Genomic DNA, 23,985 nt, shown 5'->3' with positions numbered 1-23,985 from the left:
GAGGGACAGGAGGAGTGTTATACACAGGAAAATACATGCTAGTGGTAGAAATGGGTGGCACCAGCTTAGCTTACAAATGAGCATATATTGACAAATGTTTTCAGCCTTAATAGCCATGCATCACTGCATGCCAGCCATGAAGGCAGAGAATGGTTGGTATATTAAACCAAAAATCCCTATGGCCACAAGTATGATGCTGTACCAGGATACCTTAATGTCCACTTAGACAACAAGAAATGGTACTGGATCAGGTACAGAGGGTCAGAAGTGATTTCAGATATCCAAAACTAAGGACAGGCACCACTGATATCTAATGGTCAGATGCATAAAGGCCAAACAGTGGGAAAAAATTAAAATGCATTTGAACTGTAGTCATTTACCTAAGCTGCATGTGACCTTCTGCCTAGACAACAAATTTGGTTTAAAATGCCATAAAATGAGGCTATATATATATATATATATATATATATATATATATATGTGTGTGTGTGTGTGTGTGTGTGTGTGTAGAATTCAGGGCTTATTGGGTTTGCAGAAAACTGCAAACAAAATGATGAATAATGTATACATGCAAGGTAGGCTCATAGTTTTTCAAGTTAGTATCAATTATCATATAATATTTAGCGCCTTAATCTGCAGATTTACAAGGAGCAAACACTTATCATGTTATTTCTACAGTGTGAAGGTTCATGCCACAATAACCCTTGCTTCCCCCTGTTTAGGTAAGAATATGGAAAGCAACCACAACTGAGAGTAAGCCACACATTTGTTGGTAATCAGACAGGTGTAGAGATAGCACTCGCATCTGCACTGCTGGAAGCCCAGGATTCTTTAGTGGACCATAAGCCAGAAGAATAACTTCCAGACTAGTTTCTGTCGCTAAAGGAGAGGCAGATAAGAAATGGTCTTTCTCTCTCTCTCTCTCTTTCTCCCTGTCTGTGTAGGATCAAGCCCTTGAGGAAGTCAATCTCAATCTAAGCAAACAAGAAATAGCCATTATGGCAAGTCTGGAGAAGGAAAATACAGTGTGTCAGGAGAAAGCTCCTGTGGAACCACTGGAAGTGACACTCTGATAAAAAGAAAATTCCAGGCCAGCTGCTGTATGATGGCTGAAATTTCTTTCTCTAGATGAGACTGTGGTTTGCGAGTTGTGGTCTGGGGTAAAATAATAACAATAGTAATAATAATAATAATAATAATTAATAAACAAATATGTCTGTTGATGTATGTTGTAATTTCACCATAACTGTCTTCAAAAGAAAGTTTTATTTGCTTAACTATATTCCTCTAAAAGGTAATTCATGGATGTGTAGCAAGGGTGTAGTAATGCTTGCATGACAGGTTTTCAAATGTATTTATTAAAATATCGTTTCATCATTAAAAATGTATTGCCGGGGAGAGAACAAAAACAAATATTTGTTTTTTGTATATTAAAAAAAAAACAAGTAATGGCCTTTCCTCTTAGCTAATGATGGCCTCAGAAAACTCAGACATGATGATAATAGCTGGTAGCATGCAAAGGGGGGGGGGGGGCTTGTCCCAGTATAAGACAACTGTTTAAATTATAAAGGAATGTGTGACATTTTTAACAACTTTGCATTTTGGAAAAATTGACGATTTTTCTCCAAGACTAATCTTACGGGCATGTAGATATGCAGTGCAATTATAGCACGATAAATAGCATTCAAGTGCTATCAGCTGACATGTTAGGCACAGTGGGCACAAATAATGCAGTAGTGCATCTTGGGCAGAACTTAGGTAAGGGGGTTACATCACATGGTGATAGACATGGCTGATGTATCAGGAGTTGATAACCATGGAGTGAAAAGATGACAAAAGGGTAAAGTGTTGAGCAAGTGAACCATATTTCATTGAAATTAATGGAGCCACACAAGTAAAATGGATAACGAATACCCTCTAGAGGAACATAAAGTCATAACTGCTGCCTGCACCTTCCCAAGGGGTAGCTTCTAATAGTCTAAAACAGACATAAACAGCATATAATGTGCCAACTTATACATGCCATGCCATCATGATGTAGACATCAGCACATGTTAAACTGCAGGACAGCATACATAAGTCAATAAAAACATTTCATGGAATTCCAGAATAGACAGGTCTTATGGAAGCCAATAAAAACATACATACTGTGCACTAAGCTGAACTTTGAGTTAAAGAAAGATTATAATTTAATAAATGCATAAGTTTTTTGTTACAGCTGAGAAAACATCTGTAAAAATGTACACAAAACATTCTAGCAGCACAGATGATCCCATAGCCTGGCACTGTGGCACAGCGATATGGATCCTGATTATACAGGGAAGTAAATACTGTGGGAAGAAATAGCCAGGAAATTGTTATGGCTAGGCTTGTATAGGCCCTAGGGCCGATAGCCTAGTACCAACCTATGAACCTATAGTCTAGGCAACCAATATTTAACAGCCCCAAAACTGAAAAAGCCAGGAAGGGAGGGAAAGAACAGAAGGGGCATTGCTTGCTTGCCTCTGTCAGGGGGTAAGAAAGAGTTAGCACACATTCAGGGGAACAAAGAGTGTGTGCAATTTCCCTGACAGAAACCAGGAAAATACTGCTGATTTTGCAGGTGGAGGAGCATGCAGCTTGGAGGGAATACTCCTTGTGAAAGTGAGGGGATGTCTTCTGGGGAAAGCCCATGACATGCTTCTCCCAAGTACCTTGTCAGGTGTGTACAGGTAGATCTAGAGAGAAAAAAATAACAGGAAAAAAAGAACTCAGAAAACACTTTCTCCACAGATATTTTTCCCCTTCTTAGGAAATGAGCTATTTTTTAGTACAATTTCTAGTTAAATAAATATTAGTTTTGTCTATGATATAACAAACAGGCCTGGACAGAGACATAAATAAATGTAAAGGTGATTTGTAGTTGAGTGGTCATGTGTTCCAGACAGTGAAATATCTATTTATTTACTTGGTAATCAAATGTGTTTTCTGATCCACTGGATTATGTTAAGTTACTACCTGAAGTATTTCGCACTAGACAAGGAAGATATGGCTTGATCTTAAATAAAAAATGTATCTTCCAAGCATGTGTAGTCCATTCTCCTGTGAGGTAAAATGGTAGAACCCTGTGCAATAGGTAGCAAACTTGGGGAGAAAAGAAAATAAACTTTTGTCTATTTAAAACTTCTGGAGATTACATAATTCATACTATTTACAGTCTATTAGTCTTTAATGAAAATAGTGAATGAAATGTAATAAATAAATAAAAGGTGTAGTCCGAAGTCATAGCACAAAAATGTTAAAGCTCTTCTTGTAAAACACACAAGGCACATTTTATGGCTTGAACCAGTCTTACTGACTTACTTAACTGGAATGCTACATGCAAACAATCGCTTTACATATTCAACAATAGACAAATGCAGTACCTGTCTTGAACTTAGCAGACCCATTTCTTGCAGAGCTTGTGTCGAGATGATCTCCTATATTAATACTGCGGGGGACAAATTGTCGGTATTCCGAAACACAATAACAGTGGATTCTGGATGCTGAGACACAACAATCCATGATTAATGCAACTTATTATGCCTTCAGTTGTAAACCAGAGCAACCAAAGGCAAATACTACCTACAAAGCAGAGGTACGAGTTTAACACATCCAAAGGACAGGACTTTTGGCAAAAATTCCATGGTACAGCAAAACACCAAACGGCAACAAGTGCCGTTAGAAAAGCCAAACCAATATAGCCAAAGGACACCAGCAGTTCAAGTTGTGTAATGTATTGTTGAGCATCCAGAATGGAAAAAGCATTACATATACTGAAAATAGCATCATCTATCAAGGAGGCACTTGATTTTTAAAATCTGATCATTGAAAAAACTATTATACTTTTCAAATAACTTTTAAGTGAGGAGGAAACAAAGAATCTACATGTACCTGACTTTATTGCATAACTATTTTATGTGTGATTGTATTGGACATGTTAAACATATAGGCTGCTCTTATCAAAGAAAAACACATTAGTATTTTAAACACGAAATTCAAGGTACAGGGAAAGCGTGCTTGTTTAACCAAATGCAAAATATGCAGAGGCACAGATTATGTTCACACCAAATGAATACACATTACTGAATGATATGGTACGGCACATGATAGCTGTAAGATGAATATTATGTATTTTCAAGCTCATCTTCTGTTTAAAAACAACAGATGTTAAGGTATATCACATTACAGCACGCACAATGTCACCCAAGTACAAGCACGGATTTTCTGTTAAAAATAAACCTAAGAGATTAACACAACAGGGGCAAAATATATGACACTGTGCCAACAAAACAAGTGTTATGTCTAGCAGATGAAAAGGTAAACATGGCAGAAGTGAAAAGAAAAAAAAAACAGTTATACTCTGTAAATAGCTTATGCTGTAGTTTTGTATTGCAAATATAAACAGCATCCTTAATAACTGTTAAAAAAAGTAAACTTTCCACCATCTATCTGGTGATTTCTTTGTATTGCATGCAAAAGAGAAGGACTGGTTTGTTCCAGAATAATTCCTCTGTCTCTCATCCACTTTGTATGTTTTATTACACTCGACTAAATTTCTGCAGTAGTAGCAATATAAGGGCAACAGCTTCAGGTTAATTCATTAAGGTAAAGTGACATATATGCATACATCTCAACAAATCAGGGACAAATCTGAACACAGTCATAGATAAATCCACCAGTTATCAAGGACAACCAAGGACAGTTTTAAAATAATAGTAGTATTAACCTGAGACATTGAGAGAATAAAACAATATAGATTAATAAACGTTTTCTGAAGTAAAAGAAGTCTGTAACTCTAATTATTGCCGTTATTTATTAACTATAATTCACCACCTTTTCTCTAAAAATCACCAGTTTAAGGAGGGGTTAAGCGGGACAGAACTAAAATATGAGTTGACATCCCTGAAAATTATGGACAGTTGAAAGGTATGCAATTAGACTTTGAGTACAAGTCATGGGATTTTTGCCGATTCAGCCACTGCCTTAATATCACATTGCATGGTGCTCCAGCCACCATGAAGACATGCAGCACAGGGAAGAGCAGCTGCCATGGCCATGCTAAATACTAATGAGTAATTCCAGAGGAAGAAGCATATACTAATTATCCATGCACTCTCTTCCTGAAACTACCTACAGGAAGGTATCTACACAGCCAAGCAATTCAAGAAATCACTCAGCCATGTAGATCTGTATGATCATATGATCATTCCCACCACACTGTGGTAATAAGAAGCTACAAACCATGATCGTGGTACAGAGATCAGGGGATGGAGGATGCACTAGGTACCAGAGATTACTGAGATCAGAAGTGCCCTATTGGCAACAACAACAGTATGGGATCAGGGGTGGGCCAACCATTAGATCACCTTGGACAACTCTTAAAGTGCCATACCAGCTCCAATGATAGTTTGGGGAGCAGGGTTTGGGGAGAACCACTAGACCACCATGGATTACTTAAACTGAAGTGCTGTAATGGTATTGACATTGCAACTGGGTTTGGAGGTGGAGTGATACTAAACACCAAGAATAACTTAAATTGAAGTGCCGTAATGTCACCAACATCACAATGGAAGTCTGGGTGGAAAGGATACACCAGCCACTAAGGATAACTTAATCTGAAGCGCCTTAATGACACTGACATCACATCAGGGATTGGGAAGTGGGAGACCACACTATACACCAAGGCACAATACATATGTCCCCTGAGACACCAGGGCACAATATAAATATCATATTAACCAAACTGAAATTAACCAACGAAACTAAAAAAAATAAAGTAATAATCCCAGCAATATGCAACTTTATTAAAAATTAAGCACTTTCAGCCCTAATTGATCAGACTTCATCAGAAAAAACTCACAGAGCAATAAAACATATAGTCTCCCTTCACAATCACGAGACCTGCTTGCCAAATAAACCCATTCATTTTTTTAAAGTCGTACATACCAAATATAAATAAATGAACATAAAAACACCATGTAACTCTAAAAATAAAAATAATATAGCCATGTACAATTCATATAGTCTAAATAAAACAATCATTTTTGATAAGCTCTCATTTTAATAAACTAGTAATTGCTACCATTTCATTAAGATCATGTGGTGCCATGGCATTTAGTTTCATCTGTCACCGTAACTCTCTCTGTTTGAAAATTGAGCTCCATGGGCCAACCTTTGGATTCTGCTCAACTTTTTCCAAAATGGAAAATAAAAAATGGTGAGATAAATTCTGACTAATATGCTTATATAATACATTAGTGTTTACTTTCTTATATATTACATAAGTGTGTTCGTAGATTCTTTCCTTCAATTATCTCCGTTTTTCCCACATAGAATGCAGGGCATTCCTGACAAGCTAATATATAAGCAACTCCCTGCATGTTACAATTAAATTTATCTGGAACTGTAATATTTTGTTTTGCCAATACTAATGACTGTCCACCATAAGTGTGTTTACAATGTCTACAGCAACAACCTCTAAACATACTATTCAATGTACTGTTTTTATTGTTCTCTCAAAACTTTGGAAGATATTTTTGAAACTCTTGCCCCTCTTATATACAACCTGGGTTTTTTGACCCAGTTTATCTGCCATATCGGAATTAATATTAATTAATTGTCAATTTGTATTAATAATATCCAATATAGTTTTACTATCTACAGAATAAGTAATAGCAAAAGATGTAGTGTATGTCCTATTTAAATTAAGTTAAAAGCCATTGTTCCTAATACTATTGTTGGTATTTTCAATAATTTGATTACCATTGTAGATCAGAGTGTGCATATTCCTTTAAGAGCTATTCCAGTCCAGTGAGCATGTGCATATAAGTACTGACCACGTGCAAGCAAGAGTGCTATTTTGTAGTGGGCAGTCGAGGTGTAAGCATGCATGTGTGTAGTAGTCAGTCAGTTAGTTAGTTTGTTTAAGTTTAATATTACTGTTCTCCATCCTGATGTGTTTGTATATAATAAACTACTTAAATGAATACCCAGCCTCATCGTCTTATTGGATATACACAAGATGAGCGACAACCATCTCTTATATTTACATCATGAAAGTTACTTTGTTATGCATTTAATTTATAAGCCAACAATGTTCGTCAATAGAGGTTATCCATTATATTTAATTAATTCTATTACGGATGAGGTAATTTCAAAAAGAGAACAAGGATTTTATTACTCCATTTTGACTTATAAATTAAATGTAGAACAAAGCCTCATCATCTAATTTTCTGCTTCTTTCATATACTGAAAACTAATTGGTCTTATTAGGATCACTGTCGGTGATCAGACAGCAATATCTGGAGCACTGTATTACGTGAAGATAATGGTTTCTCCAAGCTGGTCCGATTTAGTGGTCTGTCATCTTCCAGATGTGTGCAATAAATAAATAAATAAAGTCACAAAGTTATAACTTACTCACTTAGAAGTCACCACAGTAGATCAACCAAAAAATTTGACTATTCTAAACCAGTGTTTGTGCTCCTTCTTGCTAAACATTTGTTAACTGAAAATGAGGAAATGTTCTGGGATGCTTAGAGGGATATATGGGCCAGGCACTCTACACTTCACAGCTGGCTTCCCCTGATGCAAAGAGATGTTGCCCCAGCACCATGGGAGCCACAGGGCTATTACTAGAGCAACAGACCAAACTGAGTATCCAATTCAAGCAGCCTGTAGCACTTTCTCTAGTAAACATCCCATGGTCCCTGAGATGTTTTAGGAAATGTTCTTTAGGTCAGTCAGATTAATGTTACTGTGTAATATCTGAGCCATGCACAAGCATTCAGTGTAGATAGGCATCCTTGGTTTATACTTTTGCCTCATTTAGTTCTATCACTGTCTAAAATTTGGGCAATGACTGCTTTGGGTTGGGATACAAATTGTAACCTCTTTAGATCACTTTAAAATTACTGTTTTCATACTGGTGGGTCAGGCGGGGAGTGTTCAGGTGTTGCCCCCATTTTTCTTTTCTTCCTTACATCTTTACATTATTTGTCAGGCATTGTTTGAGTGCATTGAACAATGAATAAAAGATTGAAATGAATTCTGCTGTAAATATGCTGAAAGATAAAGCATGGAATAAAAAGTTTGCTTGAATATATCTATAGAGTTTAGCAATATAAATTGGGCATCCATACTATATGCATAATAGACAGGCTTCTTCACAGCATCAGCAGAAAAAAGCCTAAAAAAGCAATTCTTGAAAGCACGTTTTACGTGCTTTTCTCATGTCTGTAGATCTATTAATGGACACAAGATATTTCCTGAGCAGTTTGGTTCTCACAGATGTTTCCTTACAGACTTCAGTGAATGGACATGTTTTTATATTTTCTAAAAGACATGTTTGTCACAATATTAAGAAAAGCTTGACGTAATGCCTCACATTTAAATGGACATGGCTTTTATAGAATCAACAAAAAACAATTCTAAAAGGCAAATTCTCACATCAGCAGAAGTGCTTAAATGGTTTCACAAAAGAACAATAGAAAAGTCTAAAAACAGACATTACGTGATTTCCCACAAAAGCCCAAAAGAGATACCAAGAAAAAAACAGGATTTGAAGTGTGTGACAGAAAGGATATATAAGACTTTATATGTTAGAGGTATTTTGTAGGAACTTAGGTTCCTAGATAACTGGAGAATGGAAAGCCATAAATCCATTGTCCATATCAGTTGTGAAGGAAATACTTTGCACTTTAAATTTGTAAACTACAGTCATACATCTTGTTTGTTATAAAAATAAGTTATTTATTAGTAAGTATGCTTACAGTGAAATAGTATTGTGCTGCAAAATATATTTCTTTATCAGTAGGCAATTTGGAAGGCTTGGTGCTTTAAACAGACTACAGATGCAGGCATGCAAAACTCTGTCTCTCTGATTCAGCAGTAAACAGCCAGCAAGACTTTGTGTCTTAAGAAGACTTTGGTTCCAGTCCAGTCCAGCAAGTTCCAGTACAGTACAACACAGAAGCAGCACCTACATAAATTAAAATTATTGGGCATTAATTTTATCAACAAATGAATGATGCAAATATGGATAGAATTAATGTTGTTTATAGGAGCACAACTGATAAGCTTATGCCTACTACTATGAAGGTAGTAGGTTGGGTTATGTCATTCCAAATGCGGATGCTAAATGTCCAAACAGTTGTCAGCATCAGCACATCGTGCTGGATATTTGTCAGCAAAAAAATATTGTTTGTAGCCTGAAGTCAGTCTTCAGATGAGAATTTGGTAAATATTTTCAATACAGTACTGTTGCTTTTTCCCACCTTTTGTTGTTAGGAAAACACAATTTCCTGGAGGACCTATATGCACTGTTAAGTATGCTTTTGTATGTAATTTATTAATGATGCCGTTGGTTAAAGTCTAGCTGTTGTAGATGTCAGTTCACCCATTCAGGGGTGAGAAGCAGCCTAAAGGCTCACTACAATATGCAGTTTATGATCCTGGTCAGTTCCAGCCTGCATAGGAAGTGATCTGCTCAGCTGGGTAGTTGCACATGCTCAAAAACGCTGCTCATTTGGGAGGTTGTACATGCTTGGAAGAGCTGTTCAGTTAGGAGGTTGCATATGCTTGGAAATGCTGCTCAGCTGGGAGGTTGCACATGCTTGGAAGCATGCATTCACCTCTAGAGAGCAGTGATCAAAGAGCTGCCAAGGCTACCATAATGGAATGGGAGTTAAGGCACACTCCCCAGCAACCAGCATGACACTGCACCAGTCTCCTTGATCTCCTCAGAGGCCCAGGACTAAAGTGGGGTTAAGAATGGGAGAGACTAAGATGGGTCCAGTAGACCTGGTAAATAAAAAAAAGAAATTGTGGCAGCTGATAGTCAGCTGCAGGGGACAGAAAAAATATTGTTGTTTTTCTATGGTTTTCCTTCTTTGTCCATAGCTTTTACATCACAACTATGTATCAATGAATGTGCCCTCTGTCATTACATAAAGTTTCAAACATATTTTGTGTTGTCTGGAGAGTATATATATTTATATCTAGGCAAACCTTAGGAACCCTTACCTCAATATTACTGTATGGAACAGTAACTAGGACTGCAGAGGTATACCTAACATGGCAAACAAAGTGTTTTTTTTTTTTAATTGGTGGGTTGAACAGCCTTATTTGAAAGCAAGGATTTACTCCTGGACATGGCATATCTCACCAGCCATGCTTAACAAAACTCATCCACCTTCATCAAGAACATTTACAGCTTTCTAGACTTTGTTATCAATGTACAGTAACATACTCCTGTCATTCTAATAAAAATTGCCTTCCCTTTTTTCCAAATTTTGAATCCATTTAATGATCAGGATGGCACCTTGGCAGGAGGAGTAGGGGAAGCCTCCCTGGCAGGGTCACCATGATACATTGCGGTGTCAACATCTCTTGATGGGAATTACAAAAACAAAGGTATTAGTCCATGTTCTACTACAGAATGCCAGGACCAAGCAATTATAGAGGGAGATTAACCTCCTCTTTTCATACTGAGATTTGTGGTACCTAAAACCCATTCAGAATATCTGCCTTAGCCAGATTTATAGCCAAGAATTTTCTTTAGATGAATTTACTACACCTAGGGACCCAGCAAACACCATCCAACCAAACCTATACTTGTTAATCCCGCAGACAGAAGATTCAGGAAATGGAGAGAATCTGTGAAAGGGAAGGCTTCACTGCAAAGCCATTAGGTCTTCAAGTTGTTTCTTGTTCCAATTATCTTGCACTACAGTTTAGCCTAAAAACTTCTGACTCCAGATCCAGCCCAGGTTTGCAGATTACTGATTTGTGTCACAAAAATGTCACTGTCATGATAAACTGAATGATTTAACCAATGCTTTCTTGTGTGTCCATGCAATGGGTCAAAATAAACTACACATGGCGAAGGATGCCACAAAATGCTATATTCATCATTACTTTGACACCAGGCCCAACAATGCATGGATTTGGCCCAAGGAGATGGAGCATGTCTAAACCACCTTTAAGTTGATCACCAGCACCTGGCAGAGCAAGAGAAATATATAGAATATCTGACTGTTAAAAAGAGGTTGAATGTATATATAGATTGGGGGACACAGTGGTGCAGTCATTAGTCCTGTCGCCTTACAGCAAGAGGTTATCTGGTTTGATTATCAGCTGGGGTGCCTTCTCTGTGTAGTTTGCATGTCCTCCCTGTGTTCATGTGGGTTTCCTTCGGGTGCTCCAGTTTCCTCCCACATTACAAAGGCATGCATCTGGACAGTTTCTCCCTGGGCCTCCACTGAAAATGTTAAATAAATAAAATAAATAAATATATTTAGCATATAATTGATAAACAAGTAGAGGTGGATTTTAGCAGGCTAGGCATGCAGTATTAAGTTGTGTCAATTCTATCATTCAATCTTGCAAGGAGATATAAAGTATAAGCCAAGCAATCTGGTATCCCTTGCTTGAATTATTCTGCCACAAGGCATCTATAATAACTCAGATGTTCTTAGGAAATATTACAGTATTATCAAATGGCAATGTGCCTTATTACCAGCTGAAAACAGGGACACTTTCATAGACCACAGAAGGGGAATTGCTTCCATACCTGTGGTATTAAAGTTAGTCTTTCACAAAAAAAATCAACAAATGATATAGAGGCTGTATTTGTACTGCAACAATGCCCTCTGGAATGACATTAAATAATGGATCTTCCATGGGTGAAAAGGCCCTCTGCATGAGAATCAGGCTTCCCAACACTCCGAAGTGATCTGTTATTTTCCTATTACACTGTGCTGGTCTGACATTATTCCGTAATGCAACAAAACAGCACTCCACACCTCCATGATAATACTCTTCAGCATAACACTGTCCCTGCATGGCCTAATATTCCTCAGTACACCATGCCTGGAAGTATAACTCTAAGGGTTATGGCTATGACTGCCTAACAGGCTCTGCCCTAATGATCAGATTATGAGTCCCTCAGACTCTGCTCAAATACTGTGAGACATTGAGCAAGTTGCTTAACTAAACAATGCTCATAAGTAGTCCTTAGAAAGAGGCCCTTGTGAGTAGGTGCTAACCCCTGTAAGAATGAAAGGCACCTATATTTAATTACATAACAAAAAACAATTAATTGTCTGTGTCTGGGAAATCTCAAGAAGTTTCCTTATTGAGCAAATATAATTAAAAAAGACTTATTTTGCACTGCTGGGAAAGGAATTAAAATAATCACAACTATCTGCACTCTAAGATAGCCTCTAAGTCATAAGCAGGGCATCTGATCACACTGCCAGGGCCTAAGCTTTATAACTGCACATCAAGAAACAGCAGGCATTTAATATGAAGTTTTTATAAATTAACTTCAGAGATAGAATTACTCATTTGGTAACTACACATCAGTTTTTGCCTCATCGTATTATAACAAATTTCTGTTATGATCATTGTGTTATAGTAAAATTGAAGTTAAGCATACTATTTATATTGTAATTTTTTTTAAATAACACCCAACTTCATTGGAAAAAAAAAAGTAATGCTACTAGTTGTATGTACAGATATCAAATCCACAGTATGAATAATAAACAAAACTCGCGTAATAAAGAAAGAAAGCAGAAAAAGTATAACATACTGAAACAGCCACAGAAATTCTAACAACAGCATTTTAAACTTCACAATTCAGTACATGCAAAAAATCCACCAAACTTTGTACCATATTGTCAGATCATACTTACTATTAGATCATGTTCTCAGTCTGTAACAGTACTTGTGAAAACAATTTGATCAATTAGATGGAATAGTTTTTCAATTAGTAAAAATAATTGTTAGTACTTTAGAGGCAACACTGCTGATTCATCAGAATTTAGGACTTGATAGGAGAGAATTCAATGGGTTATCTCACAGTAACCGAAATGTAACTTTTTGACGAGGTGCCAAAGCTGTCCAGGTAACATAAAAGATACTATGTAGAATTTGGGACCACATCCGGTCATAGTATTTATATCGCTACATACTGACTCAAATTATTTCACAGTATCTTGGAAAGTTACATAGTTGCTGATAAGTCCTTTACTAAAAACAAGTCTATTATATGCTACTTATATTATCTTTGAAACTGCAATATAAATGTCAGCATAATCGTTTTCATTATTTTCTGCTTATCTCCTACTCTGTGACTGCAGCATTTTATGAGTCACCTGAAGTTGATAACCACGTGTAGGGTAATGTACAGTTTTAAGTATGTTGAATGTATGGAATTCCACACAAATCTGCCACAAATGAAGTTCAGAGATGTCATAAAAGCTACATACACAAGGATCTTCTACAGCATTTATTATTTTGCTTTTTACATGTGCTGGTTTTCCATGGTTAGATGTCTGTTTGTGCAACTTCTGCCCCCAATACGAGAACAAGGGACCTTAATCTTTAACAACAGATAAATAAGATATGGTGGATGGGCAGGTTTATAACTCAGTACCACTCAAACCTCTTCAATAAACTTCTCTTGCATGTTAAGCAGCATGACTCACTAACTTCCCTTGAATATAACCTGGGTGACTGGATGGGTATTCACAAATTTACTCATGGCTTGACCAGTATGGTCCTTCTAGAGAAAGGAGGTGCGCCCTGAGAGAGGGTACTAGCAAGGCATAAATCATCATGGCTATAAAGTATCTGTGACTCTGAATCTGTACACAGTACTTATCTCTTCTATTGTCCTTTAGTTTGTAAGTACAATTTTTGTTATGATGCGGTCAGCCACTATCAATAAATACATGTTTTTATATATTAAGTCACCCATAATACAATTCTTAAAATGTATAATTTCAGGTTCACAATTTCTCTGTCCAGGTTATCAGCTAAAATAGGTGCATATAAACCAAGTCACAGATCATGTATTCTAGAGACAAAAGTAACAGGACAATGGACACAAACCATACTGGAAAGGCAGCGTGCAATTTCCCGATGCAATTTTCCTCAGTAAAATAATGATACTAGGAAGGTTCAGGCTTCACCAGGAAAGGGAAGAGTGTCCAGAGTAAGATATTCAACAAGGTTTGGGCTAAGAACATCAAAATGAAAAGTGAATAGTAGGTATCTTCTAACACTCGAGATGGCTTAGATACAACAATGGAGTAAATCAAAGGGTTTATGTCTTTTGGCTTTTCCCAGTTAGGGGTCGCCACAGCGGAACTCCGGTCCGCTAATGATTGGCAGTAGATTTTTACTTACTGGCTTGCCAGGCCTAACGCACAACCTTCAACGAAGGAACGCCCATTCACGCATGTCGCTACACAGAAGACGCTCTAAATGAGAATCGAACGGGCAACGTCTAACTGTGAGGCGAGTAAATCAAAGGGTATGCAGTATAAAACTTTTACTGTTTGACAAGTATATCTTTCTCTAAATTACGTAGGATGACAAGTACTTTTTTTTTTTAATGATTACCTTTTGTTGTATTCATGTGGTCGTTCAGTTTTAGTGAGCAGACAAATTGGCATGTTGTCTCCATGTAGCAGATGCAGGTATTAAGAATGTGGGTATGAGATGCAAACAGAAGCACTACAAAGGGGCTAATGGATAATACCACAATTTACTGATTCAAATAAAGACACATTTCTCATTGTGACTGAATGAATGAGCTGTGGCCTGGCAAGGTAGGGGCAATTAGAATGCATACAAATTCTTGTGCACATAGCTAGGCAAAGTGATTGAATGAGATTTTTCACACTGGCTGTATGATAAATGGGAAAACAATAAGGAGACTGGAGTTAAGAGAAACCATCCTATTTAGTGGATTATATCAGGTCAACGAAATAAGTGTACCATGCTTTGGTGGGTAAGACTATTTCTTTTAGCTGCACAGACTAGAGGCAGGAGGAACAGAATACACGTCTTAGTATACCTTATTTAACTGATGACTTTTCAACTAGACACAGAATGGGTCAAACAGCTGTAACACAGACATCTGCATTTTGTAACCAAGAAAACAACACAATGCTGTGTTTCTTAGCACTTCGCTTTCTTGCATTTGTATGAGTAAACAAGCATATTATTTCTGTACAGCCTCACTTTTCAGTGTGTGTGTGTGTGTATAGAAAAAGCAAATAATGAATCAGTGAAGATAAAAAGTAAAAACAAATCAAGCCGTACTGATACAGAAGATTGCAACTTTTTCGATATTGCTATTAATCAAAAGAAAATATAATTAACACCGCTGCAAAAACTTCTGGCAATTTGAAAACTTGCATCTTGAAACCAAGATGCAAGACACAATGACAGATTACATATGTTTTTCTTTTTATATGTACTACATATATAAATAGACTCTTCTGATTTCTCTCACTGGTTACAAGGCACTATGTCAGAATTCCGAGACTTCAACACAAGTCTCAAAATTCCAAAAAGTAAATGCAATCCTTAAAGCAACATCAAAGTGCAAAATTCGCTGTTACACCTAAAAATTGTTTTTGGTAGGGGACAAGCCCCATGCAGTCTGAATGTGGGATCTGCACCCCCAAACCCCCACTACTCTTGTATGCAAGCTCTGAGATTGTTGTACCTTGGGGAAGTGGGAATACTGTTCAAAACACTATAAATAAGAAAACAGCTTTGTAGCAAGGCCGTTCTCCTTTTAACTTTTTATTCTGGTAAAAGGGGGAAATTTTGTCATGAAAAATATTCTTTCCCCATCATCATCTCGAATTTCCCTTTTCTTAAACCTATTTTGTGATTTTGTGTCTGTCACGTATAATATTTACATTTGAAAATAGGAAATGTGTATTTATTGTATTTGTTTTATATGGAAATTTTGGTAATTGGTTTTGGTATTTAATTGTTTAATTGGTGAGCACTGAATATATAAATTGGACCATTTTGCACTTGTAAGTCATTCCTAGAAGGCGAAAGGCCAAGGTACCAGAATAAAAAGTAAAAAGGTAAACAGTCTTGCTACAAAGCTGTTTTCTTATTTAGTGTTTTGAACAGTTTTGTTTTGTGGTCGTTTGTGTAACAAGAGGGAATACTCCAAGCTACAGCAATTTTGGAGTTAGGATACATTTCCCTATAAAATCACTTGAATATTCACTGTTCTGTGGATTGCACTTACCTTCCTTGAACATACAATGGCAACCTGATTACTTATAATTTCCAAGTAGCTATTAATATCACTTTGTAATTTTATTCTATATTTTTGTTATACATTTTTAAATGTTTTATTTTACACATTACTAGTATGTTGTATGAGATGTTGTGTTCCTGGATGTTTTCAATTCTTTGTTTTAACATCTAATGAATGCTACAACATCACAGAAATTTCAGAATTTAATATTTTAACATGGGTCAGTTCCTATACTGTGACTATCTAATAATAATAATAATACATGAAAGCAGGTAGCCAGCAATAAGACTGCTCATGTGAAAATAATGTATAATAAATTTTGGTAATTACTTAAAAGAATTTCTCTGCCATCTTTATTGCATCAGTATTTTAATTTCAGAATTACAACACAGAACTCAGTTACACAGACTTGTAAATTCAGTACCAAAGTATAAACTAATTACCTGGTAAACAGTGTTCTAATACTCCACCAAGGGCTGGGGCAGACTGCTCATGTCTGTTCAGTCTCAGAGCTAGAAAACAGAAGAAATATTATAATCAATTCCAATCCAAGAATGGAAATATTTAGCAAGATCTCAAAAAGTTTGGCCCATTTGTTGACTAATTTAATCTCTTTACTTAACAAATACAGTAATGTATGTTTTCACTGCAGTGGAAATAATTGTTCCAGTCTCATAAGGAAGTAAGAGTGGTTACAGTGTACTGCTACAGTGCTGAAGACATTAGTTTGAGTCCTATCAGTTCTTGTTGTCATGCTTTCTTATAAAGGTCCATATGAATCCAGTCAAACTAATAATAAATTAGCAGATGTCCCCAGCCATAAACAAACTATACAATAGAAGGAGGAAGCTACTAAATGATAGCGCAAAATCCCAAAAAGGGAAGGCATCACTGATCAGTATTAGCAAAAAACTACGGGCTCGGCACTCATAAAATTGTCTAAGGCCAGCTTGAGAGAAAAATTACACAGGACACTAAGGATAATCACAAGGCTTTTTTAGTTATGTTAGTGTTAGGAACCTGGGGGGTAATTCCCAGATATGCTCAGAATTAGTCCAAAATGACAAAAAATACACCAAACCCACAGACATTGCCAACATCCTAGCTGACAGGTTCAGCACAAACTCCCCCCCCCCCCCACCAAAAGGGCATAAATATCCCCAGCAGAGTGCTGCCCCTGACATCTCAGATGCTCCAAGAGCCGCCCTCTCCAAAGCAAAAACACAGCATCAATGGGACCAGACGGTCCCGGCTGCGGCCCCACCATGACTCCAAGAAGAGCTAAACCCAAACATAAAACTACTGTTCAATCTCAGCCTTACTACAGGATATGTGCCCAAAGAGTGGCGTACAGCAACAGTGGTCCCTCTCCATAAAGGTGGTGCCTCAACGGATCCTGGAAACTATCGCCCCATAAGCCTGACTAGCTTGGTCTGCAAAGCTATGGAAAGGATCATCATGGACCTCATAAATAAAGATATTGGGGACCTACAGACACTGGATCCTGCCCAGTTCGGCTTTGTTAAGGGCAGATCCTGCCTCTTAAACCTGGTTGATTTCTTTGAAACAGTCACCAAGGCCATTGATGAGGGAAGGTGGTCCACACAGCCTACCTGCACACAAAAAAAGCCTTCGATAATACCCCTTTCGGGCATTATAGATAAGCTCACCAGCTTAAATATAAACCCCTATGTCACTAGATGGATTGCAAACTGGCTCAAGGACAGAACCCACATGGTTAGAATTGCTGGAGCCATGTCAGACTCCAAACCAGTTCCAAGTGGTGTCCCACAAGGCTCAGTCCTGGGACCTCTTGTTCATATATTTCTCGGAGGTACAGGCCAACATGGAAGGACTATGGCTGACCAAGTTCGCAGATGACTGCAAACTGGGCACCATAATCGACTCTCCAGCCAACACAAGCATCCTCCAAAAGGGCCTCATAGAAACAGACAACTGGTGCCAGAGCCATGGCCTCAAGCTAAATGCCAAAAGTGTATAGTCATCCCTTGGCAAAAACAAAGTGCCCACAAATTACCACATAGTTGGTAATCCATTAAGTACAGAAGAAGTAATTAGGGACCTGGGGACCCAAGTTGACAGCAATCTCTCATTTGACAACCACGTGGCCAAAGTGGTTAGAAAAACATTTTATATAGCCCACCTAATCATGAAGGGATTCACATCTAGATCAGGGGAGGTCATCGTGCCTCTTTACTCATCCCTCATCAGCCCATATAATGAGTACAATGCCCCTTTTGGGATGTACCTTACCAGACACCTGCAGCAACTGGAAAGACCCCAAAAGTACCTCACCAAGAGGATCATAGGGCTTAAACAGATGCCATATGCTGCCCGGTTAAAGAAACTCCAGCTCTATTCAGTGGCATACCGCCTGTTCAGAGGCGATCTGTGCCTGACGTATAAAGCCATGTCCAACCCGGAATTAATGGACATGCTGCACCTCAGAAAATCCATCCCCCATCGAGCACGCGCGCGAGAGACTTGAACCTCAGCACTGAAATAAATAGGACATGCTGGAGGGACAGATTCATAACCAGAGCTCCCTTCACTCTGGAATAAAATCCCAGTCCAGGTTAGGCAGAGTCCCTCATTGACTCTCTTCAAGAGGAATCTTGATGAGTGGATGGGAGATCGTAGGTTTACCCCGGGTATCACTTCTGTGTCACTGTTAGACAGAGGCACAGTATACTAACCTCGAAAAAGGGCATAGCAAAATAAATTTAAAATGGGTGGCAAAAGCCAAACACATTCTGGCTAGGCTTATAAATGCCCTAGGGCAGATAGCCTAGTATGAACCTATGAACCTATGAATAGTTCCCCTATTAATGGAATGTCAGGTTACCACTCGCAATACAGTTACGGGCGACTTACCAGTAAGTCGCATTGTCTGCAGATCAAGGGGGTCGGCCTATGGCTCATATTTAAGAGAGTAGCTTGGCAGATTCATCAGCACCTCAGTGGAGAAGACACCCAAGATGGAGCCAAGTGGGAGCAACCATTTGGGTAAGTACTGCCTCACCGCAGTGGGCCTTCTCTGTTTCACCTCCCCAGTAGTCACCTTAGGCATGCTGGGGCTTGGTAAAAGAAAAAAAAAAGAGATGCTGTATTAAGTTTATTAAAAAAAAAAAAAAAACTATAGCTGCAGCACTAAGTTGCTGTGGTCAGGGAGAGATACTAGATATTATAAGGGTGGTTGCCATAGCTACCTACCATCCAGATTTTTGCCTCATATTATTGTTCTGTTCCACATAAAATTTGTGTCTTTCTGGCAAATCACTGCAGATTGAAGTTAATAAATAATGACATATATTTGAGTTTCAGCCTTCATATGCTTCAGAAAATGTTTTCCAACACAGATGCTGTTATTCTAGCAGCTTTCTATGTTTATAAGAACAATATTTAACTTCTGCCCCTATTTTTGGGCTGTTGGCGTTTGCCTGATTTCTGTGGGCTGTTCATTTAAAGTTCTGGCTCCCTGGCAGATGGGTGGTTTGAAGCATTGGGTAGGGACATATGGGGGAATTTTAGAATTTTGTTTATAGAACAGGTAGGGCATAACAAGCCTGTCATTTGTAACTTTTGAGCAATGTTGCAAGCGTTGCTGATTTGGGGTGTGATTCCCATCATTGTTTGAGTTTTATAGGTTTTCCTTCCATTGGTTGTTTATCATGGTGTGTGTATCTTGGTTTCGAATGCTGGTTGCAGTTCACAGCATTACTGGAAGTATGTGCAAAATGTTGCATAAAAGGAATGGTTGAGCTTGTTACAGCTTTGTATTACTGTGTACTGGCAACAGTGGTACTCAACATAGGTATTTTACAGATATCAATGATGCAATTTTACAGGATAAGCATGTTCAGTTTGAATTACTTATGGTATTCAATATTGCAGAAGATTTTTCATTGCAAAGTGACTCTTTTATCTAACATTTTTACTTAGAGTTTATTTAATTCTTGAAAGTCAGGTGGCAGGGTTACTTCTGCTGGTTCGGATGGCCAGCAGAATGTGTTTGAGGGGGCAGATTTGTTATGTTTTGTATTTTAATAGTAACCTTCTTCTGTAGTTGTAATTGCTATTGGAATAGCAAGAAGTAAGGGCCAGATTCGGTAAGGCCTGCACTAAATGTACACTAATTATACACTAAATGTACATGATATGTATTCAAGAACATTCTTACCATATTTTTTGTGCATTTTAGTCACTCAAAAATGTACACTAAGTATACATATAGTCTACACTTTTTGGTAACCTTTATGAATCCCTGTCAATATTTAAAGCTTCAAGAATATCAGTAGGAAAACTAAAATTAGGAGGAAGAATGTGTGAGTTGTCTGTGTTGTCTGTTCACTCAGAATAGTGTACACTTAGTGTAGGCATTATTGAATCCCGGCGTAAGTTTATTTCAGTCATTGAATCTGTGGGTAGTTATTTGCTTTAGAGTGGTTTTCAGTTGTTTACCTGTCCACTGGTTGAGGTAATAGGAATTGGGTATGTTATTTACTACTCCTCCGTTATAGCTGAAGGTGGCAGGAATGGGGAAATGGTCACAGGAGTGGGAAAATGGTGACTGTGGGGAGGCAATTATTTCTGTAGATAGTAGATAGAAGATTTTATATGGATTAGTTTGCAGCCAGTCTGACTTGTAAGTGGTTTTGTAGTATTGTGATTTCCTCTGTTAGCTGGAGGAATCAAAGGGTCCAATGTGATGGATCTTGTTGCTATGAGGATGTGTAATGTGAGAAAGGTGCAGGCATTTCAGAACCCCCGCAGCAGCATTTCTTTCTCCTTTTCAGTGGAATATTTTAGTCATGGCAGGCATGAATCTACTTAACATTTTAAGCGTGTAAAGTGCTTACATTCTAGAACTATGCAGCAGCAGGGCATCCAGAATACAGGGTGTTGGCACTTTTCAGAGCGTGGAATTTCTACAGCTATCTCAGTTTTTTTTCTCTTTAATAACTCTCTCTGTTTTTCAGGTTCCACTCAGGTCCAGACTTTTAAAGATAGGTGGCTTTGTCTATTTCAAGAGGCAGAAAGTATGCTTACTATCTTAGAAGCTGCACAGGCAGTAGAGTAAGGGCAAAACTCAAGGCAGAGACCACAGGTGAATTCTGAGGAAGAGTTAGCTTACAGACCCACTCCAGGCAAGAAGGCTAGAAGGAAAAACAAAAGAGATACCTCAGATCTAAGGGTCATCCCCCCACTCTGGCCTAAAGCACCATCAGAAACTCAAGGTAATGACTCTGGGGAGGGGCAGTGGTCAGTCCCTGAGGAATGTCTGGATGAGTTTATCAATTCATTACTAAAAGTGGGGAGGGTTAGACTGTTTTATCTAGCCTTAAAATGGAATCTTGGTGCTTCAACAGCTATTGCTCCTGGTGAGGGAGAGGGTCAGATTTCATGCAGGTTGCAGCCCCATCCTTACCCAGCTTTCAGAGGAGTTCCAAGGAGCTCAGTGCTTTGAGGATTGACATCCCACCTCATCCAGACAGTTGTGTTCCCCAGTTTTTGTCTCCCATGACTACATTGAACCTTGTGGTTTCCAACTCCCTGGTTCTCACATTACAGCACATGTTCCCACTAGAGTTAAACAGAAGAACCTCATAGAGGAAATTTGTTGAGATATTTGACCTAGTGGATACTGAGGGAATTAAGTACATTTTGAATGCTGACAATTCTTCTAACAAGAACTTGATGGCAGCATTGACAGCCAATAGGAAAAAGGCCTCAGCCTGAGCAGCAGTCAAGAACTGGGGCACTTGGTCACTAGGCTTTATGGTATTCACAAGATGGATTATAGAAAATGACCCTATCCAGGCTGTGCTCTTACTAGCTTACTTTGTGGCTATCAGGGAGATGCATAATGTCAAAGGGAGTTCTAGCTGGGCAAATTATGATCCACATTTCAAGAAACTAAAAGCCATAGACAAGACCCTCAGGTAGAATTTAAAGCACCTCCAACATTTGGTTGAGTGCCATGTTAGATAAGCTAGCCACCACTGAGACTGATGGCGGGGTTAGTAATAATAGGGAAACAAAGTTTTGCTTGGCCTTTAATCATGGGAAGTGCCATTGGCCAGCCTGCAGGTTCATCCATCTGTGTTCAGGATATAGGAAGGGTCACCCTGTTTCCAGGTGCTGGGGCTTAAATGTCAGGGGCAGGTCTAGCATTCTCTCAACCCAATTAGAGAGAGGACTTGAGAGAGTGGAATTCCTCTCCTAGAATTAAGCAGCCTTTTGTGGCCACAGAGGGGCTTATGGCAGGGGTTTTGCGCATTCTGCATTGGTACCACTCCCCGATCAGTCTAGATAAATTGACCCAGCTATTGACTGATTATTCTAACCACAAGGCAGCAGCTGCTCTTCTTGAAGGTTTCTGCAGTGGATTTACAATTGGCTCCTCAGCACCTTTAGATTCCAAACTAGTTAAAAATCTTTCATCCATTAAGGGACATGAAGAAATTGCAGCTAAGCTAATCAAGAAAGAGAAGACAGCTGATAGACTAATTGACCCTTTTTCCACCCCCTTGGACTGCTTTTAAAATTTGCCTTATTGGTCTCATTCCTATGAAGCATGATGGTGAATTTCAGACTGGTTCACCATGTTTCACACCCGATGGGTGCATCAGGTAATGATTTCATTGACAAAGATCTAGCCAAGATACGATACTCTTCCCTGAATCAGGCAGCAGAGGTCATTTGGGGTTATTCTGACCCCTGGCTTTGCAAGTTGGACATTCAGTCTGCTTTCCAGATTCTTCCCATAAGATGGGAAGACTGGCCTTATTTAGGATTTCAGTTTGAGAGGAAATGCTTTTTCAACATGGCTATGCCCATGGAGTGCTCTGTGGCTTGTGCTATGTTCAAACTGTTCAGAGCAGCCTTGCACTGGTGTTTCAGTAACAGACAGCACCTTTTTAATCAGTGGTCCACTGTCTGGATTATTTTCTGATTGTAGATGAGGGTCAGGAGGGGGCTGTGCAGGGCAATGTTCAGCCTTTAAAGAGTTCTGCACTAATTTAGGAGTACCTTTCACAAATGACAAGTCAGAAGGGCTGGGATGAGCCTTGACCTTTTTGGGACCAGTCGTTGATACTATCGATAACTCATTCAAACTTCTGTTAAATAAACTGCAGTCCAGCACTGACGCTGGAGACTCTTGGTTGTTAACAAAGCTCGAACAGGGGAAGTTATGCAGCTTCAAGGGTTGCTGAACTTTGCCTGTAGGAAAACGTCCCCAGGCAGGAATTTCCACCGATTCATTTCTGGATTGCTTAAAGGAAGCACGGTCAGACATTGCTACATCTGTCTGACCAGAAGGGTCAAGAAGGACCTCTGGCTCTGGTTCACATATCTGAACCAATTCAATGGGGTGTAGTTTTGGCAGTCCCCATGGGTTTCTTCAGTGACTTTAAACTTTTTATGGATGTGGCAGGGGGAAGAATACTTCCAAGTCAGTTGGTACACTGAAAAATGGCCAGACTCTTGGCAAACAAAGAGGAGAAGGGATACTGCTTTCCTGGAAATCTTCCCTATCTGGGAGGTGGTGTAGGTGTGGAAGAACAAGTTACACAACAGGAGAGTAGTCGGTCACTCGGACAAAACTTCAGTTGCCCATGCCCTCAACAAATGATATTCCAAGTCCAAATAGGTGCACTCTGTTATCAGACTGTTAGTTACAGATGAATATGTCCTTCTGTAGAGTGCATGTGCCTGGCCAACACAACCCTATTGCTGATAGTTTTTCTCATTTTCAGTTCACCAGCTGTCCAAGCATACAAAACCAAAGGGCATGACAAGTCCTGGGGAAGTTTGGTTAATTGGAGAGTAGTAGCATCATTGCTGGCTAGACCTTGGGC

General features: G+C 38.6%; 1 protein-coding gene across 1 annotated transcript in view; it reads right to left on the bottom strand.

Moving 5' to 3' along the window:
- Positions 1-23,985, bottom strand: part of UNC79 (unc-79 homolog, NALCN channel complex subunit) — a 1,772,232-nt gene that overhangs the window by 992,051 nt on the left and 756,196 nt on the right. The window contains exon 26 of the mRNA XM_044074575.1: positions 16,546-16,614. Within this exon, the coding sequence (XP_043930510.1) occupies positions 16,546-16,614 (69 nt within the window). The remainder of the gene's footprint in view (positions 1-16,545; positions 16,615-23,985) is intronic.

The sequence above is a fragment of the Protopterus annectens genome, chromosome 6.part0 (genome assembly GCF_019279795.1).
Source record: "Protopterus annectens isolate FY-2018-M chromosome 6.part0, PAN1.0, whole genome shotgun sequence".
In the NCBI taxonomy this organism is placed as follows: domain Eukaryota; kingdom Metazoa; phylum Chordata; order Ceratodontiformes; family Protopteridae; genus Protopterus; species Protopterus annectens.
This window is presented reverse-complemented; position numbering and strand designations above follow the sequence as displayed.